At 40.9% G+C, this 20,694-nt stretch overlaps 1 protein-coding gene across 2 annotated transcripts in view; it reads left to right on the forward strand.

The window, feature by feature from the left end:
- Window positions 1-20,694, forward strand: part of LOC114354102 (uncharacterized) — a 118,817-nt gene that overhangs the window by 83,520 nt on the left and 14,603 nt on the right. For both annotated transcript variants that reach the window (XM_028306359.1, XM_028306361.1), the window contains exons 7-15: window positions 4,889-5,052; window positions 6,249-6,422; window positions 8,264-8,384; window positions 12,050-12,157; window positions 16,911-17,054; window positions 17,615-17,703; window positions 17,858-18,029; window positions 18,690-18,833; window positions 19,493-19,619. In XM_028306359.1, coding sequence (XP_028162160.1) covers window positions 4,889-5,052; window positions 6,249-6,422; window positions 8,264-8,384; window positions 12,050-12,157; window positions 16,911-17,054; window positions 17,615-17,703; window positions 17,858-18,029; window positions 18,690-18,833; window positions 19,493-19,619 — 1,243 coding nt within the window. The remainder of the gene's footprint in view (window positions 1-4,888; window positions 5,053-6,248; window positions 6,423-8,263; window positions 8,385-12,049; window positions 12,158-16,910; window positions 17,055-17,614; window positions 17,704-17,857; window positions 18,030-18,689; window positions 18,834-19,492; window positions 19,620-20,694) is intronic.

Genomic DNA, 20,694 nt, shown 5'->3' on the forward strand with positions numbered 1-20,694 from the left:
TGTTGCTTTGAGCTGGGCCTTCTTACACAAAGAAAGCAATTAGCGCCAACTTGCAAAGTAGCGTGAATCACAAAGATCGTCAACATTGTTTTATTAATTAATACCTGAATGGCTCCCAAGAATCGTAAATACAGGTAGGTACACCTACTTACTATATTAGTATAGTATGATCTGTATACCTTTTTTTTTTTTTTTTTTTCGACTGGAAAATGCATGAAACTGCATACTCACCAGCCCGGGGGAGCCGATGAGTTATGTGGGGCTCTCCTCGCCTGAAGGGCAAGGCCTACCCACTAAAAACCAGTCGGGTCCCTCTGGTCGCGCTTAGTGGGGCAGCGTACGAGTCGGTGAATCGTTCGCATGCTTGCCCCCACGCATCGGCCGCAGCCTCGCTCTACAGACCCCTTCAAGGGGTCATCTCTCCAAAGCACGCGGGGACTCCGCGCGCACTTCGGGCCTCAGTGTTAGGAAGCGGACGCCCCCGCGTCCACCTCCATGAGGCTAGCCGTTCGGCCGGGCCCAGAAAGCACCGGTTTCGACTTCTGCTGCGGCTGAGGGCAATCTTTTGTCCCCAGCGTGTGGTCCGCTGCCTTTCCTACCGCTGAGCAAAGTAGACAGCGGGGTTCATTGGCGGGACACTCCTTCCTCTGGTGCCCAGGCTGACCGCATCGGAAGCAGAGTGCACTGCGGTCGCTGACGTTGGCAGCGCATTTGTGAGCAACATGCCCATCGCCCCAACAAGACACACACCTCAAAGGTCTCGGTTTTAGCAACGTAATTTGCACCGAGGCCCATCCTACAAGTAGCCGACGTAGACTTGCCAGCTGTTTCGCCGTTTTCGACGGCACCCGCGCGATGACACTGCGGGTGTCCCGGGTTCCGCTTATTTTACCCACTTTAATCTGTTCTAGTGGGCACCCAGTTTTGATGGAAATAGCCGTAGCGAGTTCCGACTGTTCGATAGATTCATCCAAACCGGACAGTCGGATGTCTTCACTCTTTATCGGTCGCCTTATAGCGACCATTTCCGCTGTGAAAGCGGGGACATCACGGAGGGCAGCAGCCAGCCTATCCGCCTTCTCCTCCGCGTCTGGACCAGAAAGGACGAGGAGCTTCGCTGCCGTTTGACCTGGCTTAAAGCGGAGGCCGTCCATTATGCCCAGTTGGGCGAGATCCACCTGCTGCTTTGCAATGTGCATAAACCATTGGAAGTCACGAGGTGGATCCTGACGAGCGGCCTCCGGCGTAAACACGACCGAGATTGCGGCCGTTCTCGGGACACGAACCCTGCGGGCTTTGCCCTTCTCTCTGCCCGGCCCAGCCTTCTGTTGGCTAGGCGGTTTGGCGCTGGTTAGTGTGGCTTGGCCTCCTTGCTTCTTACCCTTACCACGCTTTACAACCTCCGTCCACTCAGCATCCATGGACACGGGGGGTGGAGGAAGCGGGCGAGGTTCTGGACGGGTAGGCATGGGGGTAGGTTGAGATTTGCCCTTACCTTTCTTTCTAACGCGGCCTCTTTTAGGAGGCGACGCTAGTTCCACGGTCGCTACGAGAGGCTCGGCAACCAAGGATTCCTTCTGACTGGTGTGCGCCTGAGGGGCTGCGGTTGTTGCAGCTTTTGCAGGTGCACTCTTTACGGAGGGTGCTGGGGCAACCCTTTTAGCCGACGCCCGTGTGGTTGGGCCGGTTTGTTTTTTCGTGGTGAGAGCGGTTGAGTCCTCGGCTGGGGCCAGTACTTTCGCTTTGTCTGCTGCCAAAGATGGGCGAAGGCGCTTTTCTGGGAGGAGTCTTTCCTCTATGCCTTGCAGTTTGGCGTCAACCATAGTTCCTACGCGAATCATTATTTCCCTCTCCATATCACCCGCCTGTGTAGAACATACGGGGGGAGGAGCAGTGATGATGGCTGGGGTGACCTTGCTCCTTTCCTCTTTGAGGTTGCGAACCTCCTGACGAAGTTCCTCCAATTCCTTTTTAAGGAGGGAGTTGGCAACGTTTAGTCTGTGAATTTCTTCATCAGGAGGCCGATCAGCCAGTGCCGTGATTGCTGCCTCGATAGTCAAAGCGGCTTCCTTAAAGGCCCCCTGCTCAGTGCCTCTGATCTTACTGCACTTTCCCGCGCACTTGAAAACCGCCTGAGCACTTGTGCGGATAGTCTCCATAAGCTCTGCTGCAGTAAGTATGCACGATTTATCCTGAGCGCGAAGTCGCGCCGTCTTCATTTTGTTAGTCAGTCGTATGGCTGATTCTTCGGAGTCTTCAAGTTGCTCCTTGGCAAGCAACCTCTCTTCAGCCCACTTCTGTCTCAAGCCGATATATTCCCCGCTTGTTTGAGCTCTACCACGGCCCCGGGGTTTTTTGCCGCCACGTGACGATGCTGTGTGTTTTGTTGACGGAGCCGATTCAGTCGACATGCAAGAGTCATCCGTGTCGGCTGCTAAGCATCTTTCAATGAAGCGATCAACCCTTTCAGAATTATCGGTTTCTAAATCCGAGTACTGTGACTCTTCCGATTCCTCGATCCGCCGCTTGGTGGCAGCCCGAGTGACGGAGTCCTCACTATTGATCCGGGAGCGGCTGCGGGTAGTGGGAGTCAGATCCCCGGGTAGAACCGGGGGAGTCTCAACCACCACCTTTGCTGTCGTCAAGTCTGGGTTACTTTCTGGGACAGGAGTCACACCGCGGGTTGTATCCACGGCAGTCTCAACTGTCTTTTTAGCGATCTGGTCGATTTTAGGTTTAGCTCCGAACATATTCCGAAGCCCTCGGTCAAAGCTGGTCAATTCAACCTTGCAAGATTTCGGCGCATTCGCCGGCGAAGACACAGAACACGGTGCGGCCCCCCCAGATACGTGGGCCGTGACCGCCGTAGCGGCAGAGGATTCTCCGGCTTTGCCGGTACCTCCCTGGGGTAGTTTAGTTTTCCTTGTGTCCATGTCATAGTTTACTGCTTCCGGGCGCAGCTGCCCATACCCTCTCTCAAGCAGGGTAGCGGCCGTACACCCTACGACCACGCGTCCCCTCGGCCCCTGTAGACCTTGGGATTGGGGGGGTTTTCTGAGATGTCCCCTGCATCGCGGCCCGGGCAAATGCCCCGACAGCCCCCGGCCCACTCCGTTGTGGGTTACGGGTCGCCCGACAGGCCCGCCGAATTGACGCAACCTGCCGCGCAGGTGAGAAGTCAGCCGCCCGCGTGAAAAGACCACGCGGACGTTGCCCGGGGTGCACCACGTGGAGGTCCCTCACCATCGCACCCCATGATCTGTATACCTAATCTGGGTCAACACTTAAACGAATCCAAGTAAAGTTGATTGCGGTGTTGTAGTGTGTCGGTTATATTAGGTTTATTTTTGGAAATCGTTTAACGACTAGCCGTAACTGTTTAAAAAGTTGGATAATTCATGCCGTCATGGTGTTTAGGCTGGTATCACACTGCCACACGACACGACTCACTCCAGAGCGAGGAGCTGCGTTTATAAACTTTTTCATGTCTGGTATTAATTACACAGTAAATGATTATTTGTATCAGGTATCAGGTACTTTGGTTTATTGGTATCTTAAGCCGAGTCTCCAGCGCGTGTTTTGTCCTATACAAAACAACAATTTTATATGCAATTTTGTTAAATGTTAGAAGACTGGAGACCTTCGAACTCCTCCTATGTTCTTCTGATTAATTTCGTTGCGGGTCCAATGACAGTTTAACTTTCCCCCTGGACAAACTTGACCTTCATTGGTTGGGTTTTTGTGGCGGTCAAGCTGTAGATCCTGGCTACACAGGAGTTGCAGTGGTGGGAACGAGAGGTGGGAATAGTCCCGTTAAGACTGGAGACCTGGAAACATAGGCAAGCGTCTACAAATGATGCCATAGATTTGATATGCAGTGCTGTTATTATGAACAGTTTACAATCTTCCTTCCAAGCTTCCAACCATGACTCTAAATGCCTCCCGGCATAAGAATTTTAGGAAAGCGCGTATAGATCGTTTCATCCACGAAGACGCGCCTCACCATTCTTCCGCTAATGTTTGGTCGGTACACGCTAAATTATCCATGAGTGCACACTACAATAATGACGCTCGGAATGCTCGGATCAAACTCCCCGCACCCCCGCGCTTCCCTCGACCAAAAATTGGTGGGGCGCGTCTTCGTGGATGAAACGATCTTAGGTCTACTGTTAGATCTACTGTATCGAAACTCTTTTTCTCTTGCGCTACTCTCTCGGATACGATTGCAATTAGTTAGGCAGATGAGTCAGTGCATCGAGGTCGCGTGTAGTGTGAAAGCCGCTTTAGGTACACTCAGCTCGTGGAAACCTGAGGTCAACACGGTTCGATTGAAATAAAGTGCTGTCTTCTAATATTTAAGTATTAAATGTTTACCGAAAATACTTCTTATCTAATCCAGTTGTACATTTATGTACCTTTCAAAATATTTTGTGACCCAGTCTCGTAATTTTATTATTGGTTTCAAATCAAATGTAAATCGAATTTCATAGTAGTTAAGTTACGAAAATGAGACAGCTTTTCAGCCAGGTAGGTTTGTCCAGCAGTAAGTATCGATATTATCGATAATATCTATCGATTACTGCTAAAAAACGAAAATGAGCCAGAAAAAGAAATTGTCCAGACAGTATCGATACTAACTATCGTAAACTAGCTGACCGTGACCGTACGCGTGAGTTTCGTAAAATCCGTTCTTAGTGAGCACCTACGTTCTAAAAGGAACCCCTATGCAAAATTTGAGATTCTTAGCATTTATAGTTTCTGAGATTTCGTGATGAGTGAGTCAGTCAGTAACCTATCCCGTTTATACACTATAGATAGATGATTATCGATTATTGGGGGGGGGGGCATAAGCGTTTAATTCAACGCACTAACAATTTATTTCGCACAGGTGTTTATCGCTGCGGCGCACGCGCTGCAGGACAGCGGCAAACTCCTCGACGTGGACACTGAGAAGCTGTTCTCCAACATCCCTGACGTGCTGAACGCCAGCCTCTACTTCTGGGAGTACACCATCTATCCCATGCTGTTGGAATCCTTCGAGAACAAGACGCCGTAAGTATCCTATAAGGCTATGGTCTCGGCGTACAGCCTCAACGTCAAACGTTCCCATCGACGTCCATAAAATACGGAACCCTAAAAAGCAAAGTGTTACTTATCTGTGTCCAACTTTATACCATTTTAATCAAATATATCGGACTTAACATTTATTTTATGTGCAAAAATGATTTACATTGAAGATTCCACTTTGTTCTTAAAATAAATTATGTTCTTACGGGAGTAATAAAATAATTCCTTATACTTATTTGCAATAAATGGAAGTTCAACGGAACGATAATCGTTAAAATAACGGTACCACCATTTACGAGGCTTTCCTTTTTAGAATCTTTTAGGTTTTTTTTTCGGACTGACAATGCTGATAGCCGTGAGCGGCTTAAGAATCTTTTAGGATCAACGATTTTGTGATTTTATAATGAAACAAATGCCTAGCTAGAGGCTACTCTCATAGGTACTCTGCACCAATGAAAATCTAGCACTTATAAGACGAGTATGTAAATTAGCGGCCGCTCGCGACTTCGTACGCGTGGATCCCATTTTACCCCCTTATGGGTGGAGTTTCGTAAAATCTCTTAGTGAGCACCTACGTTCTAAATGGAACCCACGCAAAAGAGACTCCTAGCATATGTAGTTTCTAAGATTTCGTGATGAGTGAGTCAGTCAGTGTCTTCACCTTTCACTTTTATATAGATAGATACAAGTGTCAGAACTTTCAATGGCACTTTCGAAGATCTAACATACTTATAGTCTTGAACGTTACCAGATTTTCGAATGCAAAATGCACAAAGATATTTGAACGCGGGAATAATGATTTCTCTCTAATACCTACCTATTCACAAGATTATTGCATGTTTGAATGCCACAGAATTGATTACCTACTCCTGTTTCTAGTCTTTAATTTAATCGATTAATTAGGACATGAGAATAAAAATAATTAATACTACCTTTTTCAAAATATGTAAAGCACTCAGTTATTGAGACTGCACAAATTACTACATTGGCAAAATTAATTGGAGTGAATTTTTTACACATGGCTTGATAGCAGGTAAAATATTCATATATTTAACCTGATTCTGTTAGGCAATTTGTACCACCATATTAATTTAGCTCGAGCTACCAGACCGGAGCGATTATTTCGTTATCGCACAAATTTATTTTGTGTAAAGCGAATTACAGTTAAAATTTTGTTGCAGTTTCAACACCGAACTGATGTCGGCTGGATTTTGCCGTTTCCGCGACCTGTTCCAACCGTACGAGAAGTTCGTCATCGAGCAAACTAAAGCGCTGGATTATCTCCGCTCCCTATCAACTAATGCTGATTTCATGACCTACCTCACCTGGTGTCATGGCCACAAGTCTTGCAATAGGTAACCACTAGTTATAAACTATGTTAATATACCAAATAAACCTTTAAACATACAAACAACTAGGTATTACGACTTCTGGACGTGCATAATCTGAAGCAGAACTAGAGTACGTCTACACTGAAGGTGTTCAGCTCAGTCATATGCCTGGCACATCAGGCAGACTATAGTAGTAACGTATTAAGTTCAAATCAAATCAAAAATATTTTATTAAATTTTGACCACTGTAGCACTGGTGGCACTTATGAATGAACGTCAAATATAGTAAAAAAAGTAGCCCTTAAGGGGCACTTTACATGTCTCCTTATCTTTTGTGCCCTGCTAGCCTACTACGTGGGACACTATTTAAGTTGTGAGCCTAACTATGAAAACAAAGTAGTTTATTATTAAAATTGTATTGATTGCGTTTATTGGTATTGTCTTTCATGATTTATGTACTTTTTAATGTGTTCGAAATACTTTTCATAGCATTTTTTCCACTCAGCTTGAGGCACCTCCAAAGCATGGTTTTTGACCGCACCGACAGTTGCTTCTGGCTACATAAATCGCTGTTCACGCATTTAATTTTAATATACGGGTACCAAAAGAAGTGTTTAGATTCCAAGCAAGAATTTTGTAGCGTTGGACCTGTTTATTTCATATTTTGAGTGTTCAAATAGTCAGTTGTTTGACGAGACGTGTAAAAGCTCACATTTTCGTCACGAATGGCGATTCGACTATGCTGGTCAGTTTCCCTTATTAAACTGAAGACTATTGGAAAAAAAGTGGCTGTTTACTATTAAGAATTAACCATTCTAAATTTCTCTAGTGACGTTTTAGTCACATAATCGGATATTTCGGAAAAATAGGCGACCGTAAGTTTCAAAGTGTTCCGACCGCATGGGACTTTTGTTGGAATTGGTTCATCTTAAAACACCTCCATAGTCGATAGCTGTTTATTTTCAGGATTATTATGCATAGATCCTTAATTCGTCAACTGTCACAATTTTAAAAACGGCTTTTAAAGCTTTTTAAACGTATTTATCAAACTATTCCAAGGACTAAACGACACAAGTGTCCTATTGAGCGTTTGAAAAATTTTGTGACATCCAGCGAGAAAAAAACGTATTAACCATAATATGGTCATACAATATTTTATTACTGCTAGTGGAATTAATGCCTAGGTTTATCTCAATCCTACGATATATCACATGACGAGGTTTCTCTTCCATTTTTCTGACAACATCAATGTTTTCCGCCACAATTAGTCATTTTGGACGACTTTCGCAAAGTTCACTGGTGAGCCAATGACATAAAATATTATACTTCTTAAACTAGCGTTTTACAATGGTAAAGGATAGATCTTTATCACCAAAAGTGAAATTTAGCTGACCGCTTCAGTTTTGTATTGATTAACCACGTCGAAAGTCATAATAAATCTTCGCGCGAAAATTTCCGCAAGTCAATTCCATGTTTTTGTAGTCAAGATAATTTTCAATTCAATGTTAATAATACAAAACGTGCTCAAATGATAAAAAGTTTTGAATAAGGTTGTAGTCAAAATTGTCAAACTTTTCATTAAAAGTATCAGATGTCGTCTAACAACACGTTATGTTGTCGAGGCTCACAACTTAAATAGTGCCCTAGTATAGCGATCAATCGGCAATTTACAGCTAAAATACATAGTCTGATGTGCTGTTGCTGTTCCGTTTTACGTAGGTGTGAGAACTTTTTAATTAACTTATATGTATAAGTAGGACAGCTACCGTCTGTCTTCTGTCTTCTGCCTTCAGCTACACATCGGAAGATCAAATCAAATCTTGACGGTAGGTGTGTGCGTCATTTAAATGTCACTTTTTCAACAGGCTGCAGCTCTCTGACATCATCATTAAGCCCATGCAGCGCCTCACCAAGTACAGCCTGATCCTCAGGAGGATCATTACCCACACCGACACCGAACCTGAACACACCAACCTTATTGCGATGGTGAGTTCAATACTAACTTCTTATTCTTTAAGGACACATGAATTCTTTAAAGACGGTAGGACATAAAGCTCATAGCAGACTTATCAACTCGGAAAGGAATCAACACCGTATCGCCTTTCGCAAGCTGTCATCACCTTTCATCATCATCATCATCATCATTTCAGCCATAGGACGTCCACTGCTGAACATAGGCCTCCCCCAATGACTTCCACATCGCACGGTTGGTGGCGGCCTGCATCCAGCGCCTTCCTGCTACCTTTATCAGGTTGTCGGTCCAACTTGTTGGTGGACGTCCCACGTCCTTACCTTCACTTCACAGGAACTTTATGATTCACCAACATTCTAACCTATATTTAGAGCATACGCTGACAAACTTTCAGCTTTTATAAAATGACGTAGAACTGGCGTTCACTAGCTCTTAGGCCCGGTTTTTTGATTCATAGTTAAAATAACTATTTGTTAGATTTTGCGACTAATGGTTAAATATTAACAAAATGTTAACCAATAGTTTAAAAATGTACTAAAACTCAAGTTAACCATTGTTCGAAAAACATTTTTTTCTGTTATTTAACCACTTGTCATTTGACATCTGTCAAATTTGACCATTGGTTATTTTAACTATGAATCAAAAAACCGGGCCTTAGTCTATCTGCTATGAGCTTTAGCCTTAACTGAACCTCTTCTGTGAACTTTGGCAGAAATATTTCTAAGTACAACCAACTATGGTGTTACTGATAGGCGTCTAACTTGTTTAATCAGAAGGATCAATGAGGCCTCTAACTACTGACCATTATTAGGTTGATTCAAGCTTACAATCCTAAACAAACTCTTATTGGAGCAAAATCTCCGAGTGAAATAAGTCTGACTAAAGCTTTAGACACGGTAATACTATCATATATTACCGTGCTGTAGGTACGTGCTGTGTTGATCGTGACGCATCTGAGCGGAATCGGTTATACGCTTGTGTTGTGTCGTGTCGTATAATGGTCACAACAGAATACGTCAGACAAATATAAATCTGACTTTACTGTCTTACAATTTGATCAGACTAGGGATGTTAAGGATATTATGTAGTTTCGGTTATGGATACGGTTAGGGATATAGGAATAATATTATACCGGTTTTGGTTACGGTTACGGATATTTCTTTATTTCGGATATCCGAAAGTTTCGTCGGTTACGGTTACAGATATCTGTGCTTTAAAATGCAATTTGCAATAATTGTCCAACACGGTTTATTCATGGCCGCACACTTTACATCCAATAAAAAGTAATAAAAAAATAAAAATTTATACTAGATGGCATTATTAAGGTAAATCAATCTGTTATGCCTTCACATATAATGCTATACAAAACAAACAATTGAAACTATCCGAAATTTTTGAATCGGTTAGGTACGGTTTCGGATATTTTTTTATTTCGGATATCCGAAAGTTTTGGTTACGGTTACGGATATCCATAACATCCCTGGATCAGACCGATATTCTTAAGAACTATCATCTACGAACGGAGAGGTAGGTGCACAGTCGAGATCATAAAAATATTGGCAGTGCCAATATTTTGAAATATTGTAGAGCAGTAGCGCAGTCAATACTACGCTAACGCAACTTACAAATTTAAGAACAGTATGATAATGATTAGTAATGATTATTACATTTGATTGATGTTTGAGTTTGTATTGAAATATGTAATATGATCGTTAAAACGCTAACAATATTTTGAAACATTGACACTGTCAATGTTTTTATGAACTCGACTGTTACCAGGGAATGTCTTAACATACATTTATGACAAGAACATTCCAAACATGAGAGACCGTGTGCAATCGCTTGTACAAAACAGCCCTACATTATCAATTCAACCGGTAAAAAGGGTAGTGAACGTTCTAACCCGTGCATAAGAAATAAATAATTCGCTTACGATGGAAGTTACAAAATATTGTTTGTACATAAGTTCTGACAGGAAACCCATTAAGGTCCAATTTCCAACCAATTTTCCGTAATTTATTTACGAGTTAGTTCTGAGAGCCATTTCCCCTGAACGTATCGAACACTGCATACATTTAGCTCTCAATGCAAGTCATCAAGTTTAGCCCTAACGACCTACACGTATAGTTTCTAAGTGGAAGTATCAACATGGCATGGATAGCTGATCGATGCTTTTATAGCGTGTGGGGGACTCGATGTTAGTTTAATAATTTCAACGAAACTGTTTTGAACACCTGCCGTTATGAGTTTATAAATTCATACTTGACTAGGGTAGCTCGAAATAACTAACTAACGCTACATAATGGTTTCAAAGTTTTGTAAAGGGTCACAAGAGCCAACCTGACCATGTGATAATTTAAAAGTGAAGTGGCCGTGTATGAAATTACTTATTTTAAAAGCAATTGCAGATATTTAGGTTAGGTTAAAATAGTAGTTTTGTAAATAGGTACGAATAATAGTATTTTAAAGAGAGATAGAGGAGATGCATTACTTTAACTTTCAATTTATAATAATAATTGAAAGTCAGTCAATACCAATTGTACTTGTGACATCATCACTCAAGAGCGAGGTATTCCTGCTTATTTGGAATCACATTTTCCTGATAAATTTTATGCCTAGCAAACTCCCGGCAACGAAACAATACTCGTAATAAGAAAATTGCTTGTTTTGCTAACCTACATAATTTCCGTATTTTGCCGCGTAATTCCACATTATTGGGGAGCGTTAATGATGTGCGCCACTGTAGATTATCTCAGAGGATGCTTAATTGCTTAGTTTAGCATTTTCCGATATTACAATATTGGATTAGTCGACTGCCGTCTTCCCATTTAAACTAGTAATTTATAGTTTAACTTTAACTTTGAAAAGGGTAAGTCAAGTCTTAGTCATCAACTTTGAGACCGAACATCAGGTACATAGTAGAATTTAAAAGGAAATCAACCTAATTGTATGAAAATAACTTTCTGATATCCAAAATAAAAAAATATCCGTATCCGATTCAAAAGTTTCGGATAGTTTTGGATATAGATAGTCAGTTTAAATGGTTTTTTTGTATAGCATTAAGTATATGTAAAGGCATAACAGCCTGATTTACCTTCATAATGCCATCTAGATCAATTTTTAGTTGTTGGACAACTATTGAAAATTGCATTCTAAAGCACAGATATCCGTAACCGTTACCGAAACTTTCGGATATCCCAAATAAGAAAATATTCGTAAGTGTAATCGAAACCGGTATAATATTATTCCTATATCCGTAACCGTATCCATAACCGAAACTACATATCCATAACCTCCCTACCCTGAAACCGCTTCCAGCAAAATAGGGTCCTTACTGGAATCCCGTCGTCACTATCAAGCAAGACAACCGCCCAAAAAGGGTATACGTTGTAGTATTAAATCTGACTTTCCTTACTCGTTCATAAATCGACAGCATTTGATAACAGTACCTCTAGTACGAAAAACTTTCGAGTTCGTTTCGTTTGCGTATTCAAAGTGTCATCGAAAAATTTTGTATGAAAAATTAAACAGCGCCTCCTATATTATAGCCGCCCTAGGGGGCGCTGTTTAATTTTTCATACAAAATTTTTCGATGACACTTTGAATACGCAAACGAAACGAACTCGAAAGTTTTTCGTACTAGAGGTACTTTGCCTTACGGTTTTCTTTCAATATCCAGGAATCCTTCGCCAAGAACTATGTGCTCGACCTGAATCGTGCTATTCGCCAACGCGAAGAGCTGGAGAAGCTTGATGCTGTAGCGAACTCCATCGATATCTACGAACTAGTAAGTCCGACGAGATTATTGCTGTTAAATAAAGGTAGAGTTCCGTGCATCGCAAACAATAGTCGGTAGCCACGCGCGAATTTAGCTCGCGACAGTAAATAGTGCTTTAGGTCTACCAGAATCTCATGGCAAACAAAAATAAATTATTGGAAAAGTGTGACTTTCATATTAAATTAAGAAATCTGTCAGTCGCTGCAGAAGTTTTGTGATGTCTTCATGACTATTTGTTATTTTTGTGAAAATGTCGAAAAAGCTCAAGCGAGTCATATCTATTATTTTCAATGTGTATTGTAAAATAAGGCATATTCAAAGTCAATCTTTGATTTTAAAGCACGTCGTTTAGTTGACTGGTAAGTTGGACTGAAATATTTTGATACAATTATTAATAATTAGCCTAAAAACTTGTAGAACGACTTTTGCAAAACGACAGTGCGTTGCCCTTTCCTGTAAACTGTACAATACACTGCATAAATTCACATCCATATACAACTTAAATAGATATGAAGTGGTTAAGAATGTCACAACATATCTCCAGAACCTATCCTATGCAGACACCGAAAATCTTCTAAAATAAATAAATAAAAGAACGTAGTATTCATCACTCACATATACACACATACACACACCACACACACATACACACACCACACACATACACACACCACACACATACAAACACATTCACACTAACTAATATATCCTCTCATGTATACTTGGGCTTGGCTGCGCCACCTTATTTTGACCGTAACAGTTACAATAACCGGTGCTTCCCTCTTTGTATACCTAGTTATCTTAATAATTTTTATGTAACTCAGTAACCCACTTCCTGGTTGTTTAAACACTGTCCTGTGTTTTTTTTTTTTTTTTTTTNTATTATTATATATTATTATTATTATTATAATTAGTTTATTACCCGACTGCGTCAAAAGGAAGGTTATGTTTTTTTATAATAATATTATTCTTACTTAATTAATAGCTGCTTTATCGGGGTTTTCAGGTTATTCACAAATGGGTGCAGAGGAATGGTGAAAATGTTAGGCCCATGTAAAAAAAAATTAAAAAGCAAGCAAGATTGAAGAATTGAAATGCTGGAAGAGCGATTTATAATAGATACCTCTTTACCTTGATCATTTATTAATTTGATGAACAAGAAATTCAAGTGGAGTTCTTAGAATATTTTTCTAGTTCTGAATGAAGTGATTAGTAGTATGATACATAATAAAATTAGTTACATAAAGTAATATACGATTTACTTATTTTTCATGACATTTTCCTAGTTAAAAGCCCGATGTTTATCAACATTCTACATACACATACCTACCTAAAATGTATATTATTCGTACTTCATTTTCATTAATATTAAAGTCATAGAAATAAAAAAAATTACAGTATCAAGATCGTTTAATCCAATTTCCCCAGTTTTGCACTCAACAAAGTTTATTTTCCTCATTTGCCATGAGATTCTGGTACACCTATAGTATATGTGTTTTCTTCTGGCGCAGCGAACAAGTGCACCGTAGTAAAAAAAACGTCGCGGCCGCGCAGCATACACGTTGTGGTCGCGCTATCTTTTTTGCCGCCAATACCACCATGTGGATGCCGTTTAGGTCTTGTACGGACGCGCGCGACAACCGCGTGGTTTTTTGGTGGTTCTCATTGGCGAGGCACTGAGACAGTAACCGTGCGGTTACGGTTTGAGGCAAATGCACGAGATCTGCCCAGCAACCATTCGATTATCGCTGTGTCTAAACCAGGCCTTACACTCGCATACTAAAGCCTGTGTCTCCGTCGGCGTCGGTGACTTCTTCGCTACGCCCTGCTCTGCCTTGAAAACTTATGCTAACCACTAAAGTCTTTATCACCTGTCATCCCCTTTGCAACGGAGGGAAGTCGAACCTTAACTTCGAACTCCTCCTATGTTCTTCTGATTAATTTCGTTGCGGGTCCAATGACAGTTTAACTTTCCCCCGGTACAAACCTGACCTTCACTGGTTGGTTTTTATTTAGATCCTGGCTACACAAGAGTTGCAGCGGTGGGTAAGAGAGGTGGGAATAGTCCCGAAAACCATAAAGTCATTCCACTCATAGTAATAAAAATAATAAATAAAATTTCTTTCTTTTTTTTCAAAATGTACCTATGGCGTCACTTAAAGTTGTCTGTCGTGCGCGTCTGTCGCAACCCTTGGAAGAGGCGCCATACATTCCATCGCGCGAATAATCGTCGCATTTACCTCTCATAGGTCATTATTATTTAGATCCCAAACGTTTGTGATAATCCGCGATGCACTGAAATCTACCTTTGAACTTTATAATGAAATTGCGGAATTCTTTATTATGTAAGTACTGTTGCAGCCCCGACGAACTCATAGGTTCTTTGAGTTTAGTCGCCTGCGTGCGTTTTTCCAGCACATTGTGGCTAGATTCTCCAACAAGAAATAATGAGTAAGAACCCAATATTCTGTACCTACATTTTCAATGGGCTTGACCTAAATTGCCACGATAGCCGAACGGTGAAGGGGTCGGACTGGCCGACTCGTGATCCGGGGAACGCGGGTTCGGTCCCCGCCGCCGCTCGACTATTGTGGTGAGCTCACTCGTGACACAAGCATATTTAGCTTAGTACGAGGGGCTAACGGGAGTATTAGTAATTTGTGTAATAACAAATTAGTAATAATCTTTTTAGAAAAAAAAAAAAAAAAAAAAAGCCGCTATCTATTTTAATTTTATACTTAAAAAAAAAAACCTTATGTTCATTATGTTATGCATAAAATATACAGTATGTCCGGACAAAGACCACGCCCTTAAAGTCAGTAGCCGACCTTAAAGTAGATCACTACATCCCCCGACACATCCCCCCCCCCTCTAAAAANCTGCTTTTCATGAACTTTCAAGGAAAACTATAACGGTTATGATACATCAGTTAGTTTAAGAGTAATAACTCAAGTATAGCCCGACGACGACGGACAACTACGGAACTACACTACTGACACGACACGCACTTGGCTAACCTACAGGAATGAGACGATTACATACACTTTTACCCTTGCTAAGATTTTACAGGAACAGAAGCACCCTTTAAAAGTATTTTGCCCAAGTACCCAATTGATAATTATTGTTGCTTATATTATGTTCCTTTCATTTGTGCTATCTCTTCTGTTTTTATTTTTTATTATCGTTGTAGATGAGTTTAATGTTGTCAGTTAAATATTGGAATTGTGACTATTTGATAATGTGAGTGCCCACCGGGACCCACATTGCCTGGAAATTAAATAAATGTATGTAAGCGACGGGCTATTATTTCATCAACCGAATGAATGGAACTGTAACCGCAGCCCAAAGGGTCTACTATTGACAAAATCTATAGACTCGGGTACTAATACAAATCTACTATATTAATCTTGGCGTCGTTAGAAGCCATAGGTGATGTTTAACTGTAGGTAGGTACAACAAGGACAGTAACACATAGATTATGTCCGTTGACATAATAAACGAGTACATACAGGGTGGAAACGATAAGTGATCTCACTCGATTATTTCTAAACTATACAAGATATCCAAAAACTGGTTTCTGATCCAGAAAGTGCTTTACGAGCTCTATCCAACGGTACCAATAATAGGTTACTAAATAAACTGGATCCATCCGAAAATTCAATGTTTCCGGCTTCCATACATTTAGTAAAACCACATAATATTAAAAACTATACAAAATATCCAAAAACTGGTTACTGATCCTGAAAGTGCTTCACGAGCTCTATCCAACGGTACCAATAAAAGGTTACAAAATAAACTGGATCTATCCGAAAATTCAATGTTTCCAGTTTCCATACATTTAGTACTGTCACAGTCATGGCACTCATGTCTTGATAATATTATATCAAGTAAAGCTTAAAACTAATGTTTTTCATGAATAATTTTAAATAAGAATGCAATTTGAAGTTCAATTTAAGTGTTTATTATTGAATAAAAAAAAATAACACTTCTGATATTGTGTGGCTGGCATACATTTAGTATGGAGCCTGAAAACATTGAATTTTCTGATAGATCCAGTTAATTCTGTAACCTGTTACTGGCACCGTTTGAAAGAGCACGTGAAGCACTTTCAGGATCAATTACCTATTTTTCGATATCTTGTATAGTTTAGAAATAATCGAGTGAGATCACTTATCGTTTCCACCCTGTATACAGTTCCATACATGTCTGTAGTTTCAGTTGGAACACATACAAAACTTTTTGAAATCTATGCCCTTACGAAAATGCAAACTTAAATTATATTGGTGCAAACGAATTGGGTCGTGTTCAAGTGCCTGATGCAGGCTCAGATCCAGAATATGATTGATTTTTAAGATTTTTCCAATATCGACAGGCATTCGAGTAGCCGATACGCTCTATTGGTTGGTTTTAAATTACCTGTGTATTTAAAAACAGGATGTAGAGATTTTTATCAGGTTGTCAGGTCATCGGTGTACTGGACAGGTGGTTTTTCATGCTGCGTTTAACCTTAACTTCATTTGACAACCTTTTGTACTATAATATAGGTTCAACGCCGCTAAGTTTCGGACTGCTGGCTGACTCGCTACAACAATAGCATGAGCTGGGTGATCTTGGGCCTCCTCGTAATACCTACCCTTAGTACTAGACCACGTCCCAATGCCGTCTTATAACGCAACGGCAATATAACCGATCCCCTGTTAATAACAACGCATGCAAAGAAAGAGAGTCTCGAACATATAATAGGACGATTGTTTATTTTTAGGATTTCAAGGACGAAGACTTGGAGCGCTATTTCCGCCTGTACTCTGCGATAAACCTGAAGGCACCAATGGTGAACTGTATGCCCACCCACAGTCGCACCTTGATTCACCAGGGTGATCTTCGCTTCAGAGACAGTGCAAAGGAGGCAAGAGTACCAAAAAACCTTTTTTTTATCATTATTAGTAACATCAGCCCGGCGCTGATTTGACTTAACCTTGGGTAGCAATTAGTGTTTACTGTTTTACTTTGTTGTTACCGAAGTTTTCCCGCCACCCCTGTAAATACTAATAAACGTTGCGCATAGCAGATACGTTTATAGCTAACTATACATAGATACTTGCAATTGTTAGCAAGCTTTTGCCATTTTAACAACTATTACTGTTATGCAACATTTATTAAAAAGGGGAAAATTCTATAATAATGCTAGCGTTATGGGAATCGGGTGCACCCGAAAAGATATAATCTTAGTGATAAAAATGTGAAGGTAGACACGTGAGTTACATAATAACCAGCCATTAAACATTTATTATACTAAGAATAAGTGTATTATTTGAATCAAGAGTGTAGTCTACCTTTACATGCTGATATTTTAAAGCTACTAGCGAATGTAATGTTTAAATTGTAGCGAAAGACATTATTTTATTTAGCTTTTTCCAAGCTCAAAGTATGTAGTAAATAAGTACATAGTTGTATGTTTACTTACAGATAGAGGTCCGAGCCTTCCTCTTGACAGACATGCTTCTTATTTGTAAAAAACTATCCAAGGGCGCTGCCCTCCCCTACAAACTAATCAGGTATGTACTTGATTTTAATTTATTTATTGTAACTGTTATTTTGGTAGAGCGTATGCGAATACGAGTTTGCTTGCGTCTTAATGAAGAAATATACCTACCGATTAAATGTTCAAATTTAGCTGCGTTGCGAATACATAGGTGTGATATTTTGTAGGCCGAAGTACATGGTGGATAGAATGATGCACTTCCCAAAGTTCCAGTCGCGCCCCACTGGCAGGGAAATCATGGCTTTGCTGTTCGTTGTGGTTGATGACGTCGGCACCGCCTTCCAGAGCTTTGCTCTCACAGAGACAGCGAAGGATGCTAATCCTCACTTGACGCTGAAGGTACGGCAAGAAAATTATTCATAGTCTTTGCACTCTTCAATGTATGTACAACATTAGTTCCTACTACTCATATTTAAAGCATAAAAGAACACGTGTTATACAGGATGTAAATCGTTGGCATCCTTTTAAAACTTTTAAGTAGAGTCTTAACTTTACTCATGATACATAGTAAATTCCCCAAATATGAGACTAATCCAGTGAGTTAAAATTTGAGTAATTTAAAGTTTTAAACCTTGTGCAGACAGCACATCAAGCTTAGCACTATGGCATTTTATTTCAATGTAATAGGTGTTATTTTGCAACAAAAATCTATGTATATTCTATTGTGCTCTTGACTGTACAATTATTTTAAACTTCAAGACAATAAAATATTCAAAATAGACAAAAAACTCATGGATTTGTCTCTTAATTGGGGAATGTACGTATTTACTATGTATTATGAGTAGTCTTATATCAAAATAATGTCAATTTTTTAATTCTCCCTGCATATTAGGTACACATACAGGTTTTCAGAAGGTAGGTACCAAAGTCATTGTTTCGTCTAGTCTAGTTCGCCAACACTTGTCCTTCACCCTCGTTATTTAATTTCATTCCAAGTATAAGTTTACGTGTCCTGTCCAATTTGACTTATTAAAACTGTTTTTTTTTTTTCTTGAAAAGCTGTGGGAGCAGAAGCTTCGGGAGGCCAAACTGACGTACGAGCTTGGCGTCTGGTTTGCGAAGAATCCATCCAGGGATATCTCAGAAGTGGACATGGACTCTTCATCAGACTATGCCGCCAGCAGCGTCAGCGGGCCTCGTCCGGTGAGCCATACTCTAGCATAGTCCCTTCGTGGAGAGAAAAAATCCTCAAGCACAAGATGGTGGAAATATTAGTAAGGCTGGTTATAGCTAAAAAGTCACTTCTTCTATATCCCAAATAATGCTGTTTGGGTTGGATATCCATGTGCGTAAACTGGTATAGCTTATCCTACTAACTAAACTTATCATTCAAGTATCATCCTTCACATTATTAATCCGTTGAAGCCCATTCCACCGTTCTTGTTTTTTATGACCTGTCAAAACGGGACTCTCCTGTAGACTTTGAACGATTATGACGTCACCAGTCCGCCAACTCAATTAACAAAGTATTGTTCGATTTCAAAGCTACCAAAAAACAATTGTAGGTACAGCTAATGTGAACCAGCTCGGTTTTCATGACTAGAATGGATTGGTTGATGGTGACAACTAAATACCCAATTTTCGTCTGCAACTCGTGGTAGGCACTAGTCGTGCTGTGGCCGCTAGTAGTGTGGTGACAGACCGCTTTCATATTAGGGCGACAGAAGCGCAGCAATAGCGCATGTCTGCCTTCACATTACTTATAAAAATGCCGCTGCCGCGTTGTCAGGTAGTATGAATTAGTCGCGCTGCCAAAGTCGCCTAAATATTAAAGTGGTCTAAGAAGTGTTTGTATTGACCAGAGCTCCGACGACGCCAACATCGAGCGAGAGGCGCGAGAACGCGTGGCCGTGATGCTGCACCGCTGCATGGGCGTCTCTACGGAGTACGACTTCTCTCAGGGGTCCATGAACACCGACTCCTTCGATGGTAAGTATCCTGACTTAACTTGACTTATGGTCCTATGTCCCCTAGATGGGGCAGAGGGCGTCCACAACAGTCCTCCATCTCGTTCGGTCTTGAGCTTCTCGCTTGATCTCGCTCCAGGTCTTGCCGATCTTCTTCGCCTCGTCCGCTACAGTGCGCCGCCAAGTTTGCCTGGGTCGACCACGTTTGCGTTTTCCTTGGGGATTCCAATCCAGAGCCTGCTTAGGGATGTGATCGGGGTCCCTTCGGAGAGTGTGGCCAATCCAGTTCCACTTGCGGCGCTTGATCTGCTGGTCGATCGTTTATCGATTCTGTTCGATAAGTCCGGGGCTGGATCCCCCGGAAGTCGCTTTGAAGGAGCTCAAACTATCTGACATAAAAATCTGACTTGCCCCCCTAGGCCAGAAGCTGGATATGTATTGCCTCCCCTTCACCCATTTTATAGTTGTCAGAAGAACTGCGGTGGATCTATAATTACCCATAGTCGTATGCATACCAGTACACCAATCTGACTCCTAAGTGATTATCCTAAAATTCACATAATGATTCAGCCTACTGATGACGAACAGATAAACAGCGAAGACAAAATTAATAGAGATAGGTATATCTTTTAACTTTGGTGAAAAGGAACTCTAAAAAACTAAAAAACCATAACCCAGTTACAAACTGTCCGACGAGCTAAGAATGCTTGCTTTTAACGCGATGCTGTGTTCTTTTCTTATTTTTTCTTGGGCGACACGCCGTCTTGACTATAGCTTGGAAATGGAAATTCAGTCTAGCAAAAATGTATTGGCAAGAAATGCACAACGTCTAAGATAAATTATAAATTATAATTATAAATTATGATTTATCTTAGACGTTATAATTTATAATGATATCGAGAAAGATTTTTGTTTACATTAATTATTATTGAACTAACAACAAACACTCAGGCTTACTTGTTTCATCATCTACTCGTAAATCTAAAACATATCAAAATTGTAGGTAGGTACGAGCACAGTATACTGTGGTACGAGTACAGCTTTGCATGTGTGGTGGCTCGCTACTGTTCGTTTTTCAATCGTTATGTGCATGTACA

The sequence above is a fragment of the Ostrinia furnacalis genome, unplaced genomic scaffold (assembly GCF_004193835.3).
Source record: "Ostrinia furnacalis isolate ACB-3 unplaced genomic scaffold, ASM419383v2 OfSCF1918, whole genome shotgun sequence".
Taxonomy (NCBI): Eukaryota; Metazoa; Arthropoda; class Insecta; order Lepidoptera; family Crambidae; genus Ostrinia; species Ostrinia furnacalis.